This window comes from Phytophthora cinnamomi (genome assembly GCF_018691715.1).
Source record: "Phytophthora cinnamomi strain GKB4 chromosome Unknown Contig48, whole genome shotgun sequence".
In the NCBI taxonomy this organism is placed as follows: Eukaryota; Oomycota; class Peronosporomycetes; order Peronosporales; family Peronosporaceae; genus Phytophthora; species Phytophthora cinnamomi.
The window spans coordinates 269,052-294,142 of record NW_027150981.1 but is presented as its reverse complement, the minus strand read 5'-3'; the positions used below and the strand labels follow the sequence as shown (position 1 = coordinate 294,142).

Here is a 25,091-nt window from a genome sequence, read left to right as displayed (position 1 = left end):
TTTGCCGTCCAAGAGATGCTTGTTCTGAAGAACAGTCTCAACACCAGTAATAGCAGACATGACAAGCGGTAGACTAGGATAACGTTGAGCACCTAGCATTGTCGACACTCTTGCAAACTGCCTCAGAAGGAGGCACATGCAGTCAATTGCCAGCCAATCCTTATGCTTTGGCTTCGAAAGCTTGTTGCGCATATCTTTAAACTCCACGTGCCCGTCTGCAGAATGCAAGTGTTGAAAAAATCCATCTAACGCTCCTTGAAGCTGTAGGCATCGCTCCAACATGTCGTAGCAGCTATTCCAGCGTGTTGGACAGTCGACAATCATGTTAACTGCAACAGAGTTGCTGTCACTTTTTTTCTGAATCTCAATGAGCCGGTTGCGTGCTTTCGCTGACCTTCTGAAGTACACAGACAACGATCGAAATGATTGAACGATTTCGCGCATAGTCTCCATGGCGTTTTTCTCCAGACCAATAAGTACTTCATCTGCAAACTCTAGAACTTCGTCAATTGCGTGGTCTCTAAGTCGCTCCATGTCACTTCTCTCATTTTCATCAAGGTCATCGTCGCCCTCATATTCAATGGTAGTTGAGTCTTCCTCGTCGTCAACAAGCGATACCCACGCTGGACGTTCTGTCTCGGATGACTTATTCTTCGATAGTGCTCCAGACACTACAAGGTGCAGCTCGTGTGCGATGCATGGTGTATTTTCAAAGTTTAATAGCTCGGCAGCACCTACAATATTGGTTCCTGAATCGTGAACGAATCGTGTGCATTCATTCCGGTTCAGATTCCATAAATGGATCATCGCCGTCAGTTTTGCTGCGATTACCCCACCTGTATGAATCCCAGGGATCTCCGTCACCTCCAGTGTCCAATTGCGAAGCTCAAATTCTTCTGTCACATAATGAATCGTGAAGGAGATATAGCTGTGACGAGGCTCGCTCGGATCTTTCCGGCGAACCCGTCAATTGCCCGCCGCCAACGCACTCTATGTCCCACGCACGACCCTTAGTGGATGGGTGAGGGCAGCTGGCTTCAAGGAACCGCCGCTTCAACAAGAACTGGCTCGGAGACCATGAACACACTCTCGGCCGAAGCCCCATGTGGCGATGCGGGCTCCAAAATCAGGGAATAGCCTCGCGGCTAGACCTCGATCTCAGACCACTCAACTCAGAACCTGAGATTAGATCTCAGATCCCAAGCTGGGTGAGGCGTGTGTTCCTCACTCTTGCAATCCCTTGACTTGGTTCTTCCTAAGGCTACGCTGTGGGCCCAGACTTGCGTCGGCCACACCAGCTGCCTCCGAACTCGACAGTTCCCAGATGCCCCCAGACGAAGCTTGCTCCTTGCTTGGAAGGCCCTTGTACGCACGTGCTGAGTCCGCTGTGCCCCGTTTTCTTGAATATAAACACGTTCACTCCACACACACTTAGTCCACTTCTCTTCTCAGGCCCTTGGACTCTGGGCCTTAACAGCCTCCTCCTTGCTCAGCGACTCCGGCTTCGAGTCGCTTCCAGTCACGACACTTCCTCCGGCGGCTCAGACTGAGAGCCGCACAACGGTCTTCACTCGCCCCTCAGACCAGAGTGGCCCCGAGAGTTGGCTCGGTCTGAGCCTGCCTTGATCCAGGGTTCTCGCTCTGCACCCTGGGACTTCCGCGCACCACGCCTTGATGTAGGCGACACAGCGAAGCTGGGAACCACTATCCCAGACTATTCGCGCCACACGGATACCACTAGCAACCCCAGAAACCACTATCCCAGGTGTTGCTCTGCGGAAACCTCAGAGCGGAGCACCTTCCGCCCGAAAATATGAAGCACCGCCAGGAAACCAGCCAACCAGCACGAAAAACCAGCAAAACCAACGTCCCGCGTGTGGAAATACAACAACGAAGGCAAACCGGGCCGAAACACGAAAAGGCTTGGTTGTTGAACTTGAATTTATTTGGAGTTAGCTGAGCTTGACCGTAGAACACTCGTAGCGACTCCACTTGACCTTGCGCGCGCCGCCGGGGGCAGGGACTTGGTCCCTGTGAAGCAACACGCCCGTCGGCGCAAGACGAACTCCGCAGCTTGCGGTCTTCGGGGCAAAACAAACTCTGATTATTATCATGCACATGCACATACAAAGGGCCTATCAAGTAAGGGTGCAAACATCTCCTGGGTACACCTTGAACAAGGGTGAGACACCCACTAAGCTACTGGCTTGGCGGCGCCCGTGAATGCGTCGGCCCTTCCATTGGCCTGTCTGTGTCAGTCATCACTTGATTACACTGATTACACCTGGGTGCAAATCAGTGATATCCTGATTACGCCAGGATCTTGTGGCCGGGATTGGGCGGACTTGGTCTGTCATCACCTGATTACACTGATTACTCTGGGTACAAATCAGTGTGTAATCAGGATGACGCCAAGATTCTGCGGCTCCCGTTGGCCCAAATCCATAGGCGACTGGTCAGGCCGAATCTTGTGTGCCCGACACCAGGGGCCGAAAAGCCACAACGGGGCGACCCTTCAGAGTGACCTTCCAAGCGGCAACCGCCAACTCCAAAGAGCAACTACCGCAGCTCCCAGACCGGCAACGTAGCCATCGCTGTGTACCCACTTCATAGGCGAGACCACGAAGTCGCACTTCAGGCCCTGCAGGCACGCCGTAGGCTTTTAGTCGCGTCCTAGGCTTGGAGCGTCAGCTGTCTTTCACCAGTTGCCACTTATCCTCACGAACATCGTGCATCCAGACACCAACTTGCGCCCACAATCACCGTGTCTCAGTTTTGGCACAAGTTGAGGGACTGCCGGGCTGAAAACCTGAGCTGAGGGCAAAAATACGATGTTGATTCCATACCCCAGCTGTCCAACCGATTTGACATGTCTCAATTCTGGCTCGAATTCTGGGACTCTGAGGCCGGGAATCTGAGCTGGGGGCAAAATTACGATGTTGATTCCATACCCCGGCTGTCCAACCAATTTGACGAGTCTCAGTTTTGGTTCAACTTCTGGGACTCTGAGTCTGGGAATCTGAGCTGGGGGCAAAATTACGATGTTGACTCCATATCTCAGTCGTGGCACCCCAAAGCCGAGATGAAATCAGACGCCGCACGCCACGCCTTCTTCCCAGACCCCAGACTGCACATCTCATGGTCTGGTCCACAGGCAAACCTCAGACCGAACTCCAAATCACCAAGTCTCAGACTTTTGCCACCACTCTCAGGTCTCAGAACTCCGGGCATTCCAAACTGTGAGATCACCAATCTGAGACCTGAGGTCTGAGACTTAAGCAACCATGGGACTTCAAATCACAGACCCAGAAGGCCAGGGCTCAATTCGTCACCCAGAGCCCGATCCAAGGCCTGGAGCCTCAGATCTGTGGCCTCTAGAGCGATTCTCAGACCTCAGACTCCAGACCGAATTCAAATCTCAGACCTGGGGATCTGGGGTCGCCGCAACTCAACGTTCGCAGAGCTCAGTTTCCAGATGTAGCCAGCACAACTTGAAGTATGTACAAAAACCAGACTTGGATCAAGAAATATCCACGTTTCAAGTGACATGTGGCCGGTACGTGGTAGGGTTTGGGCCTCTGACTGATGGGTCCTGGCCAAGAATTGGCTCGGACCTCGTCACACCCAGGTCTCAGCTGGGAGGCCTAGCTATTTCGCTGAGACTATTGCGACTCTGAAGCCACGATGACTGAAGTTGACTATGGATTGGCTTGACTCCTGTGAAGTTCGGATTGCGGTCACCCCGCTGAGCTACACTGAGCTCAGACGTCCCGGATAGACACCTGTTGATGGCTGGATGCGCGGCAAACAGAGCCGACTTGGTCTCAGCTGAACTCGCTGCAGCTCGGCTGGGAGTCGGCCAGCTTTGGTGGTGAAGGCGCTGAAGTCTCCAAGTCTCAGCTGGAAGAATTGAAGTCCCCGGGTCTCAGTTTGGATCACTGAGACTAGCTGGTCTCAGCTGAAGCCAGTTGGTTTCAGATCTCACTGCTCTGAGCTTGGGTGGTCTCAGCCGGAACAGCTGGAATCTGTATGTCTCGGCTCAGATGTTTCAGCGGGATGTGCTTGGGCTCAGCGGACGCTCCGGAGTCTCAGTTTGGCGACTCAGGTCTCAGATGATGCGGACACTGGTGGACATTTTTGCCGGGGGTCTCAGTTGGAATCTCGCCTGAGACTATGGGGGCTCAGAGTGGCCGATGGGTACACGGTGAATGCGCGCTGCTGGAGGGTCGCGTCATCAAATGATGACGGACTCATATATCAGCCGGGATGGGACCAGCTGTACCCAGGTACGACACACTTTCGACCAATGAGTCACCGGGGATCAGCTACCCATCACTGAAGCTTCGTTGAAGATCTGCCGAACCCATGCCTGACCACGCTGGATTTTGCTGAGCTCGGCCCATTATTGGCTAAAACTCAGGTTGAAGCGCCGAATGCCTTAGGCACACTGGCAGCTCTCAAGATGGTCTTAGCACCCTTTGTGGGTGCTCTCTGAGCGGCGCTGTGCGCCCCCACTGATAGGTCTTTGTTTGCATGTGTGATAATTGAATCAGAATCGAATTTGCCCCGAAGGACGCAAGTGGGAGTGTTTCCTAGTGTAAAAGGGTGCCGAGGACCGGTTCCATCAAAACTCAACCCCATATAGTCTTTTTGGGTGTGCCTCGGTGTGAGGAGGAGCTTAATTAGCTATTTTATATTATTACGTGATCTGGACGACATTACCGACACGTATTTCGTATTTCCCGGGAGTAAGTGACTCTCCTGAGGTTTCGGCGGAGCGACTACGCGGGGGCTGAGATTGGTTCAAGTCTTCAGTGCGGTTACTGAATTTCGCTCATTTTGGAGCGTGGTGCGCGGGCGTCCCTGGGTGCAGAGCGAGAACCCAGACTACGGACAGGCTCAAACCGAGCCAATTTTCTCGGGGCCATTCTAGGTCTGAGGGGCGAGTGAAGACCTGTGGAAGCGGCTCTCAGCTGGAGCCGCCGGAGGAAGTGAAGAAGCTACGGAGACCAGGTCCAAGGTCTCGGAAGAGGTGGACAAGTTACGTGTGGAGTGTCGTGTTTTGTATTGGAGAAAACCCGGGGCAGATTGGGTTGGACACGTGCGAACTGAGACCTGTTGAGTGGGGAGCAGGTTTCGTTTGGAGAGCGCTGGAGACATCTGAAGTGGGAACAAGGTTGCTGTGGCTGGCTGACGTCTGGGCCCAAAGCGTAGCCCTAGGAAGAACCGTCAAGGGGATCGCAAGGGAGGTGCACACGCCGCGCCTGACCAAGGACCGGAGCTGGGAAGTTTCATCCGAGCCGTTGTTGGGCTCAGCTGAGGTATTTCAGCTGAGACCTCAAGACTCTGAGCCTTCTGAGCTCTAGTCCGACGTTCGGCGGTCTACGTTTATTCAAGGTTCTATCTGGAAAGCCGGGAATTGGCCCGCACCTCGCCACATAGCTGTGAGCCGTTCGAGCCGTCCAGATATCACTAGTGATTGAGAAATAGAAACATGATGCTTCAATGTCATGGCGAACTGTGATTCTGAGGTCACCAGCAAAACGCACGATATAGCCTCGCAATTGATTCCGTTTAGGGATATCCACGCAGGCACGGCCAAGATCAAGAGTAACGTAGGAAACAAACTTCAAAAATCCCTCGTCTTCAACTATGACAAGCGGCCGAAAATGCGCTGCAATCCATTGCGCAAGCAGCATATTCACACGTTCCTGCTGCGCTGGGGTGATACTTCGAACATCTGTCACGGCTGCTAATCCCCGGGTGACTGTGCGTGACAAGAGTTCCGTGTTTTCATGTTGTTTCTGTTCATACTCGACCATCTCGGCACGGTGAAACTTCGACATGTGCGCAGAAATCTTGTGGTTTGAGGGTGCATAGTATATCGACACCATACACTTCTTGCAAAAAGCGAACGCAGCATAGCGATTTTGAGCTTCTGAATCGGCCAAGTCCCAATGATCTGGATGAAGAAACAAAGTGACAAACTGCCACAGTACTGGCTTGTGTTGACGTTGAGCAGTAAACAGTCGAGGTGGATTTACCGTGAAGTGTAATCCAGGTGCGCACAAGTCACGATAAGTTGCAGCCGGCTGTGATCTTGGGTCACGATGAGGAGGAGGGCCACTCAGTTTTGTGTTCTTATCAGAATTGGCGTCATAACTTGATGCGGGGCTGTCATGTGATTGGAACTCCACAATTCTGCGCTGACGGCGCGTATTTGTGCGGATGTCACCACTTGAGCGCTGAATCTTACGCGGTCGAGCTGGTGCAGACTTTGGGCTGGATGTTGTCCCTGTTCGATCGTTGGAAAGATTTCGGGGTCCTTGTAGCTTGGGATGGGTGTTTGCCGAGAGTCCTGGGCGGCGTCTTGGACGCGCCGCGGAGCTGGTATCGGCTGGCTGACTGCTCACGCAACGGAGTCTCGAATTCGTAATCGAGTCTGATCGTTTGAATAACGACCACGACTAGGTGTATAGTTGCGAGGCGTCCTCGCGCCATGACTCACAGCAACTAGAGGCGGTGTCTTGGACGCGCTGCGGAGCTGATAGCGGCTCGGGGAGCGATCACGCAACGGAGTTTCATAGTGAGTCTGACCACTTGAACAACGGCTACGACTGGGCAGCCATCTGTTAGGCGTCCTTGGCCCATAGTCCACAGCCTGCTGCATATCACTGCGTTCTCGTTCCAGATTGGAGCTGGTTGTTTGGCGGGCCGGATCCGGAGCTTGGAGCTCGTCCATCGCGTTCTTCAAAGTGAGGCGCCTCCGCAAGATCCTGCCCTGATTTCACTTGGAAATTGTATGATAGGTTTTCAGAGGTTAACGTAGGTTACGCAAGTTTCTGGAGGCAGTTTAGCTGGAGGTTAGTTTAGGTACGTTAACTTAACTGAGACGACAGCACTACTTGCAATTATCGCTTCGGTTTGTTGGGGACAAGAAATGTAGTGTCATCGGCAATCGAAGTTCAATTCGAACTACAGGTAGTACATGCATTTTCACAGTTAGTGCTAGCAGGAAACAGTACTTCAGGGTTCTTTGTTAGCCGAGAATGTCTGCAATATGCATTGTTCGTGTACTCGGACGCGAGTCGTCTCGATAGGTCTCTGAAGCCTGCTTTAGATGAGTAGGCTGCTGGTGTTGATATAGCGGTGAGGCGAAGGTGGACGCGAGGGCGGAACTGTCGTAATCCACGCCGTCGTCTACCAGCAGCGCCTTCGAAAGCACGAATGAAAGCTCACGCTGCTCGGGGAAAATCTCGGCCACGGCTGCAGCGAATTCCATCTTCTCACTGATGCTGGAGACCCGGCCAGTTCTTTTCTCAACCGAAAACATGATTTGAGATGGCACCTCGATCACTTTTCCGACAAGAGCGTCAACCAGCGGTCCACTGGAGACCAAGTGAGGAAAAACAGACTCGATGGTGTTGAAGGTGATGCGAAGCATGTATCGCGCGGTCGATTCAACCCGACACAGACTGCTCCTATCGTCGGAAAAGGCAGTTTTCGCTTTGCCCTCTTGGCAAAACTTCAACAGCTCGAAGCATTTGCTGAGAGCACACCATCGCTCTTTCACATGATTAGCTTCACTCGCTGCGCCAAGTTGCTCTTGTGAGGCGAATCGCTGCTGCCAGAAACTGCTTTGCAAGGCCTCAGATGCAGGATCCTTGTGGTAGCCAGAAGCAAAAGCGGTGAAGTACTCGGCCACGATCCTTTGGCAGAACTCATCGGAGCTGGATAAAGGGGCGTGTCGTGCTGGCATCTCCGATACATTTTGCTGTCCGTGACTTCCCGTCTCACTACTGCCCCGAGATGGTGCAGGTGGTTTCTCTTCCTCGTCCGGGTCGTCAATGACACCAAGCATGGCATTGGGCGTGATGAGCGCTCGTCCCAGTAGGACGTTCACGATGTATGGGTTCTTCACAGCTGCAGTGAAGGCCCCCACAAAGTCCATTTCCACGTCGTATCGGAAGCACTTGCCGGCGGCGTTGAAGTGGAACGTCGACCGGCCCTGTGCTTCGACCTCCCGGCCCACAAGCTGCGCCACGAGTCCCTCGTCCCCGAGGATGTGTGGGAACACCATCTCGATCGTGCGGCGCGTGACCTGGAACAGGAACCAGGCCTTGTCCGAGACCAGCACCGAGTCTTCGGCCACGACGATGGTGTCCACTTGCCCGCGGAGGCAGATGAAGCGCAGGAACGTGGAGTAGTTGGCCATCTGCTCCATGATAGCGTCGGGCCCGCACAGTCCGTAGCCCAAGTCCACCTCCTCGGCCATGACGCGCTGCATGAAGGCGCGCTGGTCGCGGTCGTCGGCTCTTTCGAGCGGGAGGACGCCCTTGCGGAACACGTGCAGGTACTCGTGCACCAGCCTGGACAGAGACCCCTCGGGCGAGTGGCGCTGCACCAGCGCCTTGGTGTGCAGGATGTCGCGCAGCGCCGCGAGGTTGCGCACGCTCTGCTGCAGGTTTTGCACGTCCAGCGTGAGGTTGAAGGCCGCGGAGCGCTCGTTGGGCACGGAGCCGTAGGGCCCCCACCCGCGCGTGCACTTGCGCGGCGTGCCGTCCTTCTTGAGCTTCCGGGGCCGCCACCGGCGCGGCCGGTTGGCACCAGCTTGTTGCGCTGCGCCCTCGGCCTCCGCCTCGCGAGCGTGAGCTGCGTCGTTTGGTGGACGCGTCGCCATTGGGATCGGATAGTGATGCACGGAAGAATTGGCGGAGGAGTCGAGTGCCAAAGATGTTGAGGAGAGTCGAGGGCGGATAATGTTGCGCGTAAATGGAAACTTCCACCCGTTAGCAACCAGGTTTTAACAGCTTTTGAAGCGATCCGGACGCTATATTATAAAAACCAAAATGGGGCCGCGCCAAGCACGGCAACAGAATCGTCTCTTCAGCGCCTCGTCGGCAACGCACACACTTTGCATGCACGCGCGCTGTGACAGGAATCTGGCAGACGACTCGCGATCTATTCACTACACCAGGTGCGTGAACTACATGCACCAGTCAGCTTAGTTGTCGATGGTGGCCATGTGCAGCACCAGGTCCACGAGGCGGTTCGAGTAGCCCCACTCGTTGTCGTACCACGACACCAGCTTCACGAACGTGTCGTTAAGAGCAATGCACGCGTCCGCGTCGAACGTGCTCGAGTGCTTGTCGTGCAGGAAGTCGTTCGACACCACCTGGTCCTCCGTGTAGCCGAGGATGCCGGCCAGCTCGCCCTCCGACGCGGCCTTCACGGCGGCCTTGATCGCGTCCATGGACGCAGGCTTCTCCAGACGGCACGTCAGGTCCACCACCGACACGTCGGGCGTCGGCACGCGGAACGCCATGCCCGTCAGCTTGCCGTTCAGCACCGGCAGCACCTTGCCCACGGCCTTGGCGGCGCCCGTCGACGACGGGATGATGTTCTGGCCGCAGCCACGGCCGCCGCGCCAGTCCTTGCCGCCCTTCGCAGGGCCGTCCACGGGAAGCTGCGTCGCCGTCGTCGCGTGCACGGTCGTCATCAGACCCTCCACGATGCCGAACTTGTCGTTGATCACCTTGGCCAGCGGCGCCAGGCAGTTCGTCGTGCACGACGCGTTCGACACCACGGGCGCCGAGCCGTCGTACTCCTTGTGGTTCACGCCCATCACGTACATGGGCGTGGCGTCCTTGGGCGGCGCAGAGATCACCACCTTCTTGCAGCCGCCCTCGATGTGGGCCTTGGCCTTCTCCGTCGTCGTGAACACGCCCGTCGACTCGCACACGTACGTGGCGCCGGCCTTGCCCCACGGGATCTCGGCCGGGTTGCGCGCCGCGAACACGTGGATCACCTCGCCGTTCACCACCAGGTTGCCGTCCTTCGTCTCCACGGAGCCGTCGAACTTGCCGTGCGTCGAGTCGTACTTGAACAGGTACGCCATGTACTCCAGGTCCATGAACGGGTCGTTGATGGCCACCACCTTGGTCTTGGGGTTCTCGATGGCGGCGCGGCACACGAGGCGGCCGATGCGGCCGAAGCCGTTGATGCCGATGGCGACTTGCTCAGGCATGGCTGTAGTAGGTGGGTAGGTGGTCTAGGATGCGGTGCTCGGAAGCGTGCAAATGAAAGAATGAGCTCTGCTGTCGAGCAGGTCGGCCGGCATAACCTGGTCTGCAAAGAAACTCGCGGACGTTACGTGTTGTCCAAGCACCAAAACTTCACAATTACATAGAAACGATTCCCTGCTAAACGAGCAAGCAAACCAACTAGGTATCAATCGCCACTTCACCTCGATTCTTAACATTCTGAGCATCCTTGAATGCTAAACACCGGTCCACGGCAGGAGAAGAACACACCACGTAAAACCTGAACTCAGCTCGGAGCTGAGCTCCAGTAGCTGGGAGTACGGCTTCGTCCGCCATGTTTTGTTCTCGGAGGAGGTCGGACCTTCATGCACACACGGCAGCGCGCTCGGCAAACAAGATGCAAGCCACCCGTGTTTTGTATACGGGTGAATCTGGTTACGCGTGAGCCGCAGCGGCTCGCGTTTGGTATGATTGCCTCGCGCCATGTTTGCCCCGGGGATCGACCATGCTATGCTGTCTGAGCGTCTTCTGGCGTTGCAGGAGTGTCGTCGTGTTGGTTGTTCTGCCATCGTACCGGTATTCGTCGCTGTTTGCGCAGGCGGACCCAAGCTTCGGGCCGAACCCAGGCAGCGAAACCAGCAAGCGGGCCGAGGACACACGTCACAGCTTTACAGCTTTGCAAGCGAGCTCGAGGCAGCGCATAATCCGAGCTGAGCGATTAATTTTTGTGATTTGGTCCGGTCTCTGCACGCATGAGCTTCAGCAGACTTTTTACGACGCCTCCCCATTGGCTCGTAAAAACTCCAACTTCACTCTACAGTATCGGCCCTGCCCTGTCACAGACCCGGTGCGTGTCAATGCGCCGGCTGACAGACGTCTCCGGATCCGCCGCCGGGGGCGACCAACGCGTATACTGCTGCTACTGCTCGACAGCAGAGCTCATTCTTCATTTTGCACGCTTCCGAGCACCGCATCCAAGACCACCTACCCACCTACTACAGCCATGCCTGAGCAAGTCGCCATCGGCATCAACGGCTTCGGCCGCATCGGCCGCCTCGTGTGCCGCGCCGCCATCGAGAACCCCAAGACCAAGGTGGTGGCCATCAACGACCCGTTCATGGACCTGGAGTACATGGCGTACCTGTTCAAGTACGACTCGACGCACGGCAAGTTCGACGGCTCCGTGGAGACGAAGGACGGCAACCTGGTGGTGAACGGCGAGGTGATCCACGTGTTCGCGGCGCGCAACCCGGCCGAGATCCCGTGGGGCAAGGCCGGCGCCACGTACGTGTGCGAGTCGACGGGCGTGTTCACGACGACGGAGAAGGCCAAGGCCCACATCGAGGGCGGCTGCAAGAAGGTGGTGATCTCTGCGCCGCCCAAGGACGCCACGCCCATGTACGTGATGGGCGTGAACCACAAGGAGTACGACGGCTCGGCGCCCGTGGTGTCGAACGCGTCGTGCACGACGAACTGCCTGGCGCCGCTGGCCAAGGTGATCAACGACAAGTTCGGCATCGTGGAGGGTCTGATGACGACCGTGCACGCGACGACGGCGACGCAGCTTCCCGTGGACGGCCCTGCGAAGGGCGGCAAGGACTGACGCGGCGGCGTGGCTGCGGCCAGAACATCATCCCGTCGTCGACGGGCGCCGCCAAGGCCGTGGGCAAGGTGCTGCCGGTGCTGAACGGCAAGCTGACGGGCATGGCGTTCCGCGTGCCGACGCCCGACGTGTCGGTGGTGGACCTGACGTGCCGTCTGGAGAAGCCTGCGTCCATGGACGCGATCAAGGCCGCCGTGAAGGCCGCGTCGGAGGGCGAGCTGGCCGGCATCCTCGGCTACACGGAGGACCAGGTGGTGTCGAACGACTTCCTGCACGACAAGCACTCGAGCACGTTCGACGCGGACGCGTGCATTGCTCTTAACGACACGTTCGTGAAGCTGGTGTCGTGGTACGACAACGAGTGGGGCTACTCGAACCGCCTCGTGGACCTGGTGCTGCACATGGCCACCATCGACAACTAAGCTGACTGGTGCATGTAGTTCACGCACCTGGTGTAGTGAATAGATCGCGAGTCGTCTGCCAGATTCCTGTCACAGCGCGCGTGCATGCAAAGTGTGTGCGTTGCCGACGAGGCGCTGAAGAGACGATTCTGTTGCCGTGCTTGGCGCGGCCTCATTTTGGTTTTTATAATATAGCGTCCGGATCGCTTCAAAAGCTGTTAAAACCTGGTTGCTAACGGGTGGAAGTTTCCATTTACGCGCAACATTATCCGCCCTCGACTCTCCTCAACATCTTTGGCACTCGACTCCTCCGCCAATTCTTCCGTGCATCACTATCCGATCCCAATGGCGACGCGTCCACCAAACGACGCAGCTCACGCTCGCGAGGCGGAGGCCGAGGGCGCAGCGCAACAAGCTGGTGCCAACCGGCCGCGCCGGTGGCGGCCCCGGAAGCTCAAGAAGGACGGCACGCCGCGCAAGTGCACGCGCGGGTGGGGGCCCTACGGCTCCGTGCCCAACGAGCGCTCCGCGGCCTTCAACCTCACGCTGGACGTGCAAAACCTGCAGCAGAGCGTGCGCAACCTCGCGGCGCTGCGCGACATCCTGCACACCAAGGCGCTGGTGCAGCGCCACTCGCCCGAGGGGTCTCTGTCCAGGCTGGTGCACGAGTACCTGCACGTGTTCCGCAAGGGCGTCCTCCCGCTCGAAAGAGCCGACGACCGCGACCAGCGCGTCATGGCCGAGGAGGTGGACTTGGGCTACGGACTGTGCGGGCCCGACGCTATCATGGAGCAGATGGCCAACTACTCCACGTTCCTGCGCTTCATCTGCCTCCGCGGGCAAGTGGACACCATCGTCGTGGCCGAAGACTCGGTGCTGGTCTCGGACAAGGCCTGGTTCCTGTTCCAGGTCACGCGCCGCACGATCGAGATGGTGTTCCCACACATCCTCGGGGACGAGGGACTCGTGGCGCAGCTTGTGGGCCGGGAGGTCGAAGCACAGGGCCGGTCGACGTTCCACTTCAACGCCGCCGGCAAGTGCTTCCGATACGACGTGGAAATGGACTTTGTGGGGGCCTTCACTGCAGCTGTGAAGAACCCATACATCGTGAACGTCCTACTGGGACGAGCGCTCATCACGCCCAATGCCATGCTTGGTGTCATTGACGACCCGGACGAGGAAGAGAAACCACCTGCACCATCTCGGGGCAGTAGTGAGACGGGAAGTCACGGACAGCAAAATGTATCGGAGATGCCAGCACGACACGCCCCTTTATCCAGCTCCGATGAGTTCTGCCAAAGGATCGTGGCCGAGTACTTCACCGCTTTTGCTTCTGGCTACCACAAGGATCCTGCATCTGAGGCCTTGCAAAGCAGTTTCTGGCAGCAGCGATTCGCCTCACAAGAGCAACTTGGCGCAGCGAGTGAAGCTAATCATGTGAAAGAGCGATGGTGTGCTCTCAGCAAATGCTTCGAGCTGTTGAAGTTTTGCCAAGAGGGCAAAGCGAAAACTGCCTTTTCCGACGATAGGAGCAGTCTGTGTCGGGTTGAATCGACCGCGCGATACATGCTTCGCATCACCTTCAACACCATCGAGTCTGTTTTTCCTCACTTGGTCTCCAGTGGACCGCTGGTTGACGCTCTTGTCGGAAAAGTGATCGAGGTGCCATCTCAAATCATGTTTTCGGTTGAGAAAAGAACTGGCCGGGTCTCCAGCATCAGTGAGAAGATGGAATTCGCTGCAGCCGTGGCCGAGATTTCCCCGAGCAGCGTGAGCTTTCATTCGTGCTTTCGAAGGCGCTGCTGGTAGACGACGGCGTGGATTACGACAGTTCCGCCCTCGCGTCCACCTTCGCCTCACCGCTATATCAACACCAGCAGCCTACTCATCTAAAGCAGGCTTCAGAGACCTATCGAGACGACTCGCGTTCGAGTACACGAACAATGAATATTGCAGACATTCTCGGCTAACAAAGAACCCTGAAGTACTGTTTCCTGCTAGCACTAACTGTGAAAATGCATGTACTACCTGTAGTTCGAATTGAACTTCGATTGCCGATGACACTACATTTCTTGTCCCCAACAAACCGAAGCGATAATTGCAAGAAAGAGAATGCTACCAAACAACGAAATTCTAACAATCAAAAATATACACACTCGGCTCAACAAGTCCAGGTTGGCAACCCAGCTCCAACACGAAGTACATCTCAAGCTAAGGCTTTATTGAAGAAATAACTACAGCACCAACCCGCTACGAATACGGTCTGCCAAACCAACTAAAAGCTTACGCTTAGTTGTCGATGGTGGCCATGTGCAGCACCAGGTCCACGAGGCGGTTCGAGTAGCCCCACTCGTTGTCGTACCACGACACCAGCTTCACGAACGTGTCGTTAAGAGCAATGCACGCGTCCGCGTCGAACGTGCTCGAGTGCTTGTCGTGCAGGAAGTCGTTCGACACCACCTGGTCCTCCGTGTAGCCGAGGATGCCGGCCAGCTCGCCCTCCGACGCAGCCTTCACGGCGGCCTTGATCGCGTCCATGGACGCAGGCTTCTCCAGACGGCACGTCAGGTCCACCACCGACACGTCGGGCGTCGGCACGCGGAACGCCATGCCCGTCAGCTTGCCGTTCAGCACCGGCAGCACCTTGCCCACGGCCTTGGCGGCGCCCGTCGACGACGGGATGATGTTCTGGCCGCAGCCACGGCCGCCGCGCCAGTCCTTGCCGCCCTTCGCAGGGCCGTCCACGGGAAGCTGCGTCGCCGTCGTCGCGTGCACGGTCGTCATCAGACCCTCCACGATGCCGAACTTGTCGTTGATCACCTTGGCCAGCGGCGCCAGGCAGTTCGTCGTGCACGACGCGTTCGACACCACGGGCGCCGAGCCGTCGTACTCCTTGTGGTTCACGCCCATCACGTACATGGGCGTGGCGTCCTTGGGCGGCGCAGAGATCACCACCTTCTTGCAGCCGCCCTCGATGTGGGCCTTGGCCTTCTCCGTCGTCGTGAACACGCCCGTCGACTCGCACACGTACGTGGCGCCGGCCTTGCCCCACGGGATCTCGGCCGGGTTGCGCGCCGCGAACACGTGGATCACCTCGCCGTTCACCACCAGGTTGCCGTCCTTCGTCTCCACGGAGCCGTCGAACTTGCCGTGCGTCGAGTCGTACTTGAACAGGTACGCCATGTACTCCAGGTCCATGAACGGGTCGTTGATGGCCACCACCTTGGTCTTGGGGTTCTCGATGGCGGCGCGGCACACGAGGCGGCCGATGCGGCCGAAGCCGTTGATGCCGATGGCGACTTGCTCAGGCATGGCTGTAGTAGGTGGGTAGGTGGTCTTGGATGCGGTGCTCGGAAGCGTGCAAAATGAAGAATGAGCTGTTGGTGCTGGCCGTCGAGGTCTCCTCGAGGGGGCCAAGCTGGTGCGGATACTTTGCTTCATCGGATCGCGGCCGGCCTGTCACTGCCAGCCGGTGACGCGCTTCTGCGCGCCATGGCGCGTTTTCGAGTGGGCAAGTCCCGGCTGGCGCTCTCCCTTTGACAAGCGCTGCACTGGTGCTTCCCAGCAGTGGCTCGCATCCAACCAGGCTGTTTGCTTCCGAAGCAAAAACCCGCACCTCGGTGCCTTCCTTGGCAGAGAAATGGGGGACGCCTCAAGTTCACTGGCGGCGAGAGGCGTTATTTTGGTTGCTGCCTTGGCATGACTGGGTTTAACTCGCCTGAGCAAGCAAGCTGCCCATTTCTCCAGTCAGCGCTGGGATTAACGAGGGATTTGGCTGGCCTGGCTAGGTTTGAGAGCTTTCGGGTTCGAGATCGATGCAGCCGATCTACATGTAGTGGTGTCGCTACCGGTATAGCAATGGAACTCTACTATATCCATGGACATTACTACTGCTGGTGTTGTTGCATGTACTACGAATGCATTCACGGCACATTCGCCTCCGTTCGGCTAGTTGGCCCGAACAAATACGACTCCTTCCGCCGTTGGCAAACCGCTAGTTCACACAACACTCGCCCACGATGCGGTCAACAATGGAGCGTTCTCGCTATCCCCGTGAGAGATAGAATGCCACCACCCATTTTTCGAAGGAGTCCTTGCGCCTGTCGCGTCGTCCAAGCATCACATGCGCCGCAAGTACACCGAATTCATTGGCACAGTGCACGAGTCCGGCAGGAGCGGGTCTACACAGCAACACATGCATTAACGACAGCAACATCAACGTTGCCAGCAGAACCCACGAGCACCGAAGCCCAAGACGTTGGTGCCGTACAGGTATCTCAAGTCACAAGCCTCGCGATGCGTGTCGAGCGTCGCCATCTGCGCGCATTGCAACCAAACCAAAAGACAAACGGTAGCGTGGCCAACACTGTCCCCGTCGCAGCGGGTCCTCTCCGACTGCACAGCACTTGCATGTATTACCTTGGCGCCGACCTTCTTGACAGCATGTCATGCTCAACCGTGCCATTCTTGACACACACCTCGCTTGTGTTCCAACCAACAAGAAGGACATTGCGTTGCACCCCATGCAGCTGCGGCCGTGGCACACAATCGCACCCAGGGCGCTAGCGGCAAGCTTGGCCAGTGGCCACCCAGGGCCTGGTCGAGGCGTGCCACGTACGTTGAAGACTCATGATCAACGCCATAGGCTGGGCGCAGGTCGAATCTTGTCTTGCCCTCTTTATGGCGATCGACATGAGTCTTCAACGTGCGTGGCAGTTGGCGCGTTTTTCTGTAAACGCGCATGGATTTGATGCTTTTCTGCTTGGAGCGCGATCTTTTGGATTTTTTACGAGCTCAACTACTTTTTACGGCGCTACCCCATTGGCTGACGCGCCAAACTAAGTTTTTACGCCACGTACCCCGTGTCACATACACGCCAAAATGTTCAACAGCGCCCTGAACTGTGAGCAAGCAAAGATACCGAGGTAGACCGGTGTCGTCACGGCAGGGGACCCGAACAACACATTGCTGAGACCTCGGCGGCAATACCATTCCACCAGCAACAGCTCATTCTTCATTTTGCACGCTTCCGAGCACCGCATCCAAGACCACCTACCCACCTACTACAGCCATGCCTGAGCAAGTCGCCATCGGCATCAACGGCTTCGGCCGCATCGGCCGCCTCGTGTGCCGCGCCGCCATCGAGAACCCCAAGACCAAGGTGGTGGCCATCAACGACCCGTTCATGGACCTGGAGTACATGGCGTACCTGTTCAAGTACGACTCGACGCACGGCAAGTTCGACGGCTCCGTGGAGACGAAGGACGGCAACCTGGTGGTGAACGGCGAGGTGATCCACGTGTTCGCGGCGCGCAACCCGGCCGAGATCCCGTGGGGCAAGGCCGGCGCCACGTACGTGTGCGAGTCGACGGGCGTGTTCACGACGACGGAGAAGGCCAAGGCCCACATCGAGGGCGGCTGCAAGAAGGTGGTGATCTCTGCGCCGCCCAAGGACGCCACGCCCATGTACGTGATGGGCGTGAACCACAAGGAGTACGACGGCTCGGCGCCCGTGGTGTCGAACGCGTCGTGCACGACGAACTGCCTGGCGCCGCTGGCCAAGGTGATCAACGACAAGTTCGGCATCGTGGAGGGTCTGATGACGACCGTGCACGCGACGACGGCGACGCAGCTTCCCGTGGACGGCCCTGCGAAGGGCGGCAAGGACTGGCGCGGCGGCCGTGGCTGCGGCCAGAACATCATCCCGTCGTCGACGGGCGCCGCCAAGGCCGTGGGCAAGGTGCTGCCGGTGCTGAACGGCAAGCTGACGGGCATGGCGTTCCGCGTGCCGACGCCCGACGTGTCGGTGGTGGACCTGACGTGCCGTCTGGAGAAGCCTGCGTCCATGGACGCGATCAAGGCCGCCGTGAAGGCCGCGTCGGAGGGCGAGCTGGCCGGCATCCTCGGCTACACGGAGGACCAGGTGGTGTCGAACGACTTCCTGCACGACAAGCACTCGAGCACGTTCGACGCGGACGCGTGCATTGCTCTTAACGACACGTTCGTGAAGCTGGTGTCGTGGTACGACAACGAGTGGGGCTACTCGAACCGCCTCGTGGACCTGGTGCTGCACATGGCCACCATCGACAACTAAGCGTAAGCTTTTAGTTGGTTTGGCAGACCGTATTCGTAGCCTGTTGATTTAGATATCTAATGATACTTTGGCTTTGACTTTGTATGCTTGTGGCTTGTAGCTGTGTGGGTTTGGTTTAAAGTTCTTTTGAGGTGTTAGAGGTGGAGTTTGTTGGTACGGTGGTGAACCTATACCAACCTTTAACCTCCGTTGTCAGGGTCGAGATTTCGCTAGCTTCTTACAAATACCTCACCACCTACGTCAGGTATGGTAGAGCGCAGGATTTTACAAATGAGTGCTACAACCACAGCTGCCCGAACATGCTCGAGGACGCGTTTGTACAAATGAAGCTGGTAAGGGGCAGCTCGTCGATTAGGTTGGCGTAAGCAAAGCAAACGCAACAATTTGAAGTACTTTGAACGCCATAAAGATGGACGAGCAATCTGTGCACGGTACATGTACTGGTCAAGATGGAGTCGCCACGTCCCCGTCTCGAAGACAGATTGCTAGTGACGACGTAGCAAGCGAAGCAACTCGCCTGAACAAGTCGAATTAAAATCGGGCTAATTTCTCCGTCTACTGAAGAGCGACCGACCGTTCAGCGCTATTGTCGTGCGTCGACCTGCGTTTCTCTGCAAAATTGGTGCTTGGTGACGCGCCACTTTTTACGCGCGGCTGCGATTGGCCGAGATTTTTTACGCGGTCCACCGCCGCGATAGTTTCTGCCCCTTGACAGCGCCTGAGCCTTGCGCTCACCGAGCGCGGCCTCCACCAAGCAGTCGATTGTGATCGATCACTGTGAGCAAGGAGTTCTTGCGCGCCTCTCCGTCATCTCCCGGCAGGCCTTGGGACTGCCATGTTGGCAGGCCGCGGCTCCGAACTCTCGTCCGAGGTATCTTTGCAGGCCCAAGCCATCGTCCCACTCTACTTTTTACGAGGCGCGGATCTATGTCCCCGACTTTTTACGTCAACGAGATTAGGGGCGGGTCGCAGTCAAAAAAAGAGGTCGCAGAAAGAGAACCCAAAAACGCCGCTATCGCAAGTCTTTTGGTCTCTTTTTCTGCTAACATCCTCTCGGCATGAATCCGGTATCCGGTTTCGACGGCATATACGCTGGGCCACCGTTCTACCTCCGCTGGGAAGCAACGCAGAGGTGGACATTTCCACACGAGTTGCGATCGCTAGTCTTAGCACACGGAGGCTCCATGTACAAGGCAGCTGAGCTAGTTGGCCATGGGAAAACGATTGCAGTGGCGTCTATCCACCAAGTGCTTGCAGTGCTGGAGACCTGGGTCGAGAGGACCATCACGCCACCGACGCGGGCGTCTGACTGGGAGCTGATTTGCAGTGAGTTTGAGCACCGGGTGTTGTTGGGGCTGTGGACGGGTGCCTAATACGAGTAAAACGTTTTGCGGACTATGACGGCTGGTACTGCCGTCGCGGGTATCCGGCATTTAACATGATGGGTGTCGTGGACACCGCAGCGATTCATGGCATATTCGCTACAGCAACGGAGCTCAAAACGACAAATCCGTATTTAATCGATCGATTTTGCCCGCGAGATGCTCGATACACTTCCCCCGGAACACACCTCGTTGGAGACGCGGGTTATCAACTTCTCACTAATGTATTGACCCCGTATTGCCTATAATTTGAACACGTATTGCGGTGGAGCAGTCGTTTGGAAGGCTCAAAGGCAAGTTTAGAGTGTTCAAATCGGATCTGTCACTACAAACGCCTACGGACATGGCGTTGATCATCAAAGGCTGCCTTGTACTTCACAACTGGATCATCGACCTCGATGGAACACCTGCACTTACTCCTGTGGCTATAGAAGACTGGATGGAGATCGACCGACATGGTGGGCTACAGAAGAAGTGGCGGGACATGAAAAGCCAGCTCGCGACAAGCGCGACGCAATTAGAGATTACCTGTTTGCTTGTCGCGTTGAGCAGTTCCTGCAGGTGTAGTTGTAGTGACAGCGTTATCAGCAGTACTCTGCATGAAGGCCAATATAGCAGCGTTTAGACGAGACCCATCAAGGGAGGCTTGCATCAGCTGGAGTGTTTTCTGTTGATTGACAACGAGAGCGGTGATCTGTTCTTCCATTCGAGCCAACTTGGTCATAAGCAGCTGAACGTCATGAGATGTCCCGTTTGAGTTCAATCGTAAGCTTAGTGACTCGGCCATCGACGCCACCGCGCTCGCCAGATCCATCTTACGCTTTCGAGCCTGACGTTTGTTGGCCGCGCCTTCAGTGACAATGGTGCGCGGTTGCCCTTCTGGCGAGGGTGAAGCCTCAATGGAGCCCGTTTGACCGAAGTCACGCTCCCTCTCAGATCGCCAAAGTACATGATCAGCGTAGGCCAGATGCTAGGATATTCGAGCGGATGTTCCGTGCTATTGCCGGTCTGGGGCTCACTGGCCTTGATGTTGTTGAATGTGGTCTTCAACCCCTGGAACTTGTTCTTGAGCTGCGATACTTTGCATGAGCGGCGGTTCTCCTCGTTAAAATCATCTAGAATGTGAGTCCAGGCTGCAACAGCTGCGCTTTGCTCTTCGAGCCCTTGAAGGCAGGGCCGTACTTGTGCATCCGGAGGAACAACAGCGACTCCACGAGAGCATCGCTCCACTCTATGCGCTCATCTGGTCTCTCCACTGTTGCCCCTTGGGCGTCTCCTAGACGGCTGCTTCTGTGAGGCTGGCGCTTAACTGTAGCAAAGTTATACTGACTTGGATGTGAATTTCTTAAGGGAAATGCGAAAATGTGCTGTGACCCGACCTCCACTTTATTAGCTATAAAAGAGCCAAAAAGAGAAGAGGTGCGACCCGCCCCTTATCAGGCGCCCCAAAAGCCGCTATCGCAAGTAACATCCGTCTGCCAAGGGTATCCGTTCCCAGAGGAACTACTGTAGCTAGTTTTTTTTGCGGCCCTGATGCTCTTTGCTTATGATCTACCAGGCAACGTCCCCCAACTTCACAGCAACAACAGTAGCTCACGGCATTTGTCCCCTTTTGCCTATAAGCCTAGAGCTTATCAACAACGACATTTTAGGCGGTAGACACCGTGTCGCAAACCACATTCGCTTCCCTCTCAAAAGCGCTTTATCAGTATACAGAGTGTACTCGAATTTACCGGTATCAAAACCAGGCCCGCACCTTCAACGTCAAACGCATCAAAGCCTCCCCTCATTCTCCAATTCGCGGGCTTCCACGCACAGCAAACACACCTCCACTCACTCCCCTCACCATGACTGAAGTCAACATCGGCATCAACGGCTTCGGCCGCATCGGCCGTCTTGTGTGCCGCGCCGCCATCGAGAACCCCAAGACCAAGGTGGTGGCCATCAACGACCCGTTCATGGACCTGGAGTACATGGCGTACCTGTTCAAGTACGACTCGACGCACGGCAAGTTCGACGGCACGGTCGAGACGAAGGACGGCAACCTGGTGGTGAACGGCCAGGTCATTCACGTCTTCGACGCTCGTAACCCGGCCGAGATCCCGTGGGGCAAGGCCGGCGCCACGTACGTGTGCGAGTCGACGGGCGTGTTCACGACGACGGAGAAGGCCAAGGCCCACATCGACGGTGGCTGCAAGAAGGTGGTGATCTCTGCGCCGCCCAAGGACGCCACGCCCATGTACGTGATGGGCGTGAACCACAAGGAGTATGACGGCTCGGCGCCCGTGGTGTCGAACGCGTCGTGCACGACGAACTGCCTGGCGCCGCTGGCCAAGGTGATCAACGACAAGTTCGGCATCGTGGAGGGTCTGATGACGACCGTGCACGCGACGACGGCGACGCAGCTTCCCGTGGACGGCCCTGCGAAGGGCGGCAAGGACTGGCGCGGCGGCCGTGGCTGCGGCCAGAACATCATCCCGTCGTCGACGGGCGCCGCCAAGGCCGTGGGCAAGGTGCTGCCGGTGCTGAACGGCAAGCTGACGGGCATGGCGTTCCGCGTGCCGACGCCCGACGTGTCGGTGGTGGACCTGACGTGCCGTCTGGAGAAGCCTGCGTCCATGGACGCGATCAAGGCCGCCGTGAAGGCCGCGTCGGAGGGCGAGCTGGCCGGCATCCTCGGCTACACGGAGGACCAGGTGGTGTCGAACGACTTCCTGCACGACAAGCACTCGAGCACGTTCGACGCGGACGCGTGCATTGCTCTTAACGACACGTTCGTGAAGCTGGTGTCGTGGTACGACAACGAGTGGGGCTACTCGAACCGCCTCGTGGACCTGGTGCTGCACATGGCCACCATCGACAAGTAAGTCGCGTCTCTTTGAAGAGACTGTGCCGAGGCGACGTTGAACCGGGTCTTGGAGCTCGGGGTTGTTCGTCAGCTTGCGATGAAGCAAGCGGGTTGGTGCATTTTATGAACTAGGTCCGTGGGAAGGGTTGTCGTGGACGCCTCGTACTAGGTCTGCAAGCGTGTCAGCTTGGTGATATCAGGACAATAACTAATAAAAAGTCATTGAGGCTCTTCATGCATTTCTTCACTACTTCACTTGTTGTACTTTTCTTTCCGTAGATTTTCTTTGCCACCGGAAATGGTTGGTCGGCCGCTCTTTGGCTGTGCTCACGAGCACAGGTAGAGTTGGCGTGGTGCTTGTTCTCAACGCTTGGGAGCGCACACGGCCTGAGCACAGGCGCTTTCGCCTTTAATGCGGTTCGACCTTGGCGCAGCTCCCATTCGTCATAACTGCCGAACTGGGACGTTGTAGACCCAGGCACGTGTCTAGCAATGCGCTCGACATAATTCCTTCGTTGCCATCGCCCTCGTCTCGGTACATGGCTACATGTGACAACATGCAACTTCAACGGTACAGTGTACCAATCCTGTTGGCGCCATTTATTCTTCGAGTGTGCGTGGTGTGGCGGGAAGACCGACCAATCAGCGCGCACTTCAAGTAAAATAGATATAAACCAATACATAAATAATACACCCGAGCAATTAGGTATTGGAAAACAAGTGATCCACACTCTCGATTCCGCACTATGAAGCGCAAGACGCGCTCAAACGCTGCGTCCCCGCGCTCCTCCCGGCGGCGCCGCAGCTCCGCCCGCTCTCCTTCTCCCGCTCCCGCCGAGTCTACTGCCGAGTCCGATGTCGCTGCTTCCCCTGCGCCCGCTCAAGAAGGAGAAGAAGCAGCGGAGGCTGTCAGCAGCCGCGGCCGTGCCGTCGTGTCCCGCGAGCGCGCGCTGTACTTCGCCACGGGCCAGCGCGCGCCCGCCGCCGCCGAGGAAGAAGAGGAGTCCTGGCCTGGCTACTTCGCCACGGCCAGGGCGCTGGACGACAACCGTCTGGCCGCACAGGCGGCGCGCAAGCAGCGCCAGCAGGGCGGCGGCGGCGACGGCGACGGGAACGCGCAGCAAAAGGTCGTGTGGACGCCCAAACGCGCCGCGCGTGCGTCCGTCTTGACGGCGGACAACGTGGTCCAGAGACTGAGGGACCTGGCGCTGCAGACGCTGGCCGAGCACGTGGAGCAGCTGCCCACGCTCGAGTACATCGACGCCACCGCGCGCCACCAAGTGGCCCGCGCGGTCGTCAAGCTCCGCCGCCTCAAGCCGGAGGTGCTGCCGCTCTTCATCTTCCCGGGCGTGACGGAGATCGACATCCCGGACTGCTCCAACATCGACGAGGACACGCTAATCCGCGCGCTCAAGGAGTGCGCGGCGCACGGCCTGGACCTGACGATCCTGAGGCTGGGGCTGTGCGGACGCTGCGTCTCGGACAGCGTCATTGACGAACTGGGGGACTCGCTGAAGGCCGTGGAGCAGCTGCAGGTGCAGGGCTGCTACCGACTGTCGGACGCTGGGTGCGAGGCGCTCGTGAGACGCTGCGCGCCGTCGCTGGACTCGTTCGAGATCTCGTGCAACCAGCGGATCACCAAAAAGTCCATTGACTACTTTTGTGAGCTGCAGAACTTGCACTCGCTGACGTTGTCCGAGTGCCCGCAGATCGATGACGCGAGCTTGGAGTCGCTCAAGAGTATGAAGAGCCTGCGCAAGCTTCGGCTGAACCAGATGGAGAGGCTCTCGGACGAGTTCATCTGCTCGCTGGCAAAGAGCTTGCCCGATCTGGAAGAGATCTCTATCGCGCGCTGCTCGCAGCTGACCAATGCTGCTGTGGTGGGGATTTTGGAAGCCTGTCGCGGCTTGAAGGTGCTTGACGTGTCGGACTTGCACCATATCACAGATGAGTGCTTCGAGCCCGTTCGAGCTCATGGCCACGCTCTCAGCCGTATATCGATGCGTTGCTGCTTGGGCTTAACCGATGTCGCACTTGAGCACATCGCGTTTGGGGCAAACACGTATCTTGAGACCCTCGAAATGTCCAGCGTTTCGGTATGATACTTCGTTTGGCGTTGGAGTTCGTGGCGTTAATCTCATTTTCTGTGGCGTTTTATCGTGCGTGCTGCAGCAAGCCACGGATGCAGCGATGATGGCGTTGCAGGAACACTGCGCTGCCAGCCTCACAACCCTCGATATATCATTTTGCAGGAATATATCTGAGGACGCACTGGGCGTTTTGGCTGACGGGACGGAGAACCTCCGGTCTCTGGTGCTCTGGGGGTGCACGCAGGTTCGTTTGTCATGCATTCGTTTGCCGGGGATAGTAGTCGAAATCTGACGTTTCCTATTTATTTTGTCAAGGTTACAGCTAGGTTTCTGACGTGCCACTCTCAGGACAAGCTGTTTGTTACCGGGCATCCTTTATTGACAGGGCTTTCTATTCGATATTAAGATGAGTTGCATCTTGCATGTGCTCATGAAGATCTCTTACTATTCATGAGGATGTCAGCAATACCTTTACCCATGTTTGAAGTGGGCTGAAACAGAAATGGTATCTAGACGCGCGACAGAAATGATGAGACGGCAAGGTTGACTATTAGAGCGCAGCTTTTCTTGTATCGAAAATGCACTGACGCGGCGTTTGTGTGCATGCGGTATTTTCTTTTTTGCTGCATG

General features: G+C 57.0%; 8 protein-coding genes across 8 annotated transcripts; 5 read left to right on the top strand and 3 right to left on the bottom strand.

Moving 5' to 3' along the window:
- Positions 1-7,039: 7,039 nt before the first annotated feature.
- On the bottom strand, positions 7,040-8,680 carry IUM83_19764 (uncharacterized protein; the record flags this gene model as incomplete). The annotated part of the gene is made up of 1 exon (XM_067944828.1): positions 7,040-8,680. One exon carries the CDS (start codon positions 8,678-8,680, stop codon positions 7,040-7,042), a length of 1,641 nt encoding a protein of 546 aa, XP_067790199.1.
- A 324-nt stretch (positions 8,681-9,004) lies between these two features.
- IUM83_19763 (glyceraldehyde-3-phosphate dehydrogenase) lies at positions 9,005-10,027 on the bottom strand (the record flags this gene model as incomplete). The annotated part of the gene is made up of 1 exon (XM_067944827.1): positions 9,005-10,027. One exon carries the CDS (start codon positions 10,025-10,027, stop codon positions 9,005-9,007), a length of 1,023 nt encoding a protein of 340 aa, XP_067790202.1.
- Positions 10,028-11,046: 1,019 nt separating this feature from the next.
- On the top strand, positions 11,047-12,068 carry IUM83_19762 (glyceraldehyde-3-phosphate dehydrogenase; the record flags this gene model as incomplete). Its single annotated transcript, XM_067944826.1, has 2 exons — positions 11,047-11,583; positions 11,670-12,068. The coding sequence occupies 2 exons, from the start codon at positions 11,047-11,049 to the stop codon at positions 12,066-12,068; spliced, it is 936 nt and encodes a 311-aa protein (XP_067790187.1).
- Positions 12,069-12,392: 324 nt separating this feature from the next.
- On the top strand, positions 12,393-13,856 carry IUM83_19761 (uncharacterized protein; the record flags this gene model as incomplete). Its single annotated transcript, XM_067944825.1, has 1 exon — positions 12,393-13,856. One exon carries the CDS (start codon positions 12,393-12,395, stop codon positions 13,854-13,856), a length of 1,464 nt encoding a protein of 487 aa, XP_067790200.1.
- Positions 13,857-14,336: 480 nt separating this feature from the next.
- Positions 14,337-15,359, bottom strand: IUM83_19760 (glyceraldehyde-3-phosphate dehydrogenase; the record flags this gene model as incomplete). The annotated part of the gene is made up of 1 exon (XM_067944824.1): positions 14,337-15,359. The coding sequence occupies one exon, from the start codon at positions 15,357-15,359 to the stop codon at positions 14,337-14,339; it is 1,023 nt and encodes a 340-aa protein (XP_067790201.1).
- Positions 15,360-17,118: 1,759 nt separating this feature from the next.
- IUM83_19759 (glyceraldehyde-3-phosphate dehydrogenase) lies at positions 17,119-18,141 on the top strand (the record flags this gene model as incomplete). The annotated part of the gene is made up of 1 exon (XM_067944823.1): positions 17,119-18,141. The coding sequence occupies one exon, from the start codon at positions 17,119-17,121 to the stop codon at positions 18,139-18,141; it is 1,023 nt and encodes a 340-aa protein (XP_067790203.1).
- Positions 18,142-21,370: 3,229 nt separating this feature from the next.
- Positions 21,371-22,390, top strand: IUM83_19758 (glyceraldehyde-3-phosphate dehydrogenase; the record flags this gene model as incomplete). The annotated part of the gene is made up of 1 exon (XM_067944822.1): positions 21,371-22,390. One exon carries the CDS (start codon positions 21,371-21,373, stop codon positions 22,388-22,390), a length of 1,020 nt encoding a protein of 339 aa, XP_067790210.1.
- Positions 22,391-23,117: 727 nt separating this feature from the next.
- On the top strand, positions 23,118-24,866 carry IUM83_19757 (rni-like protein; the record flags this gene model as incomplete). Its single annotated transcript, XM_067944821.1, has 3 exons — positions 23,118-24,467; positions 24,544-24,705; positions 24,777-24,866. 3 exons carry the CDS (start codon positions 23,118-23,120, stop codon positions 24,864-24,866), a joined length of 1,602 nt encoding a protein of 533 aa, XP_067790209.1.
- Between the last annotated feature and the right edge of the window lie 225 nt (positions 24,867-25,091).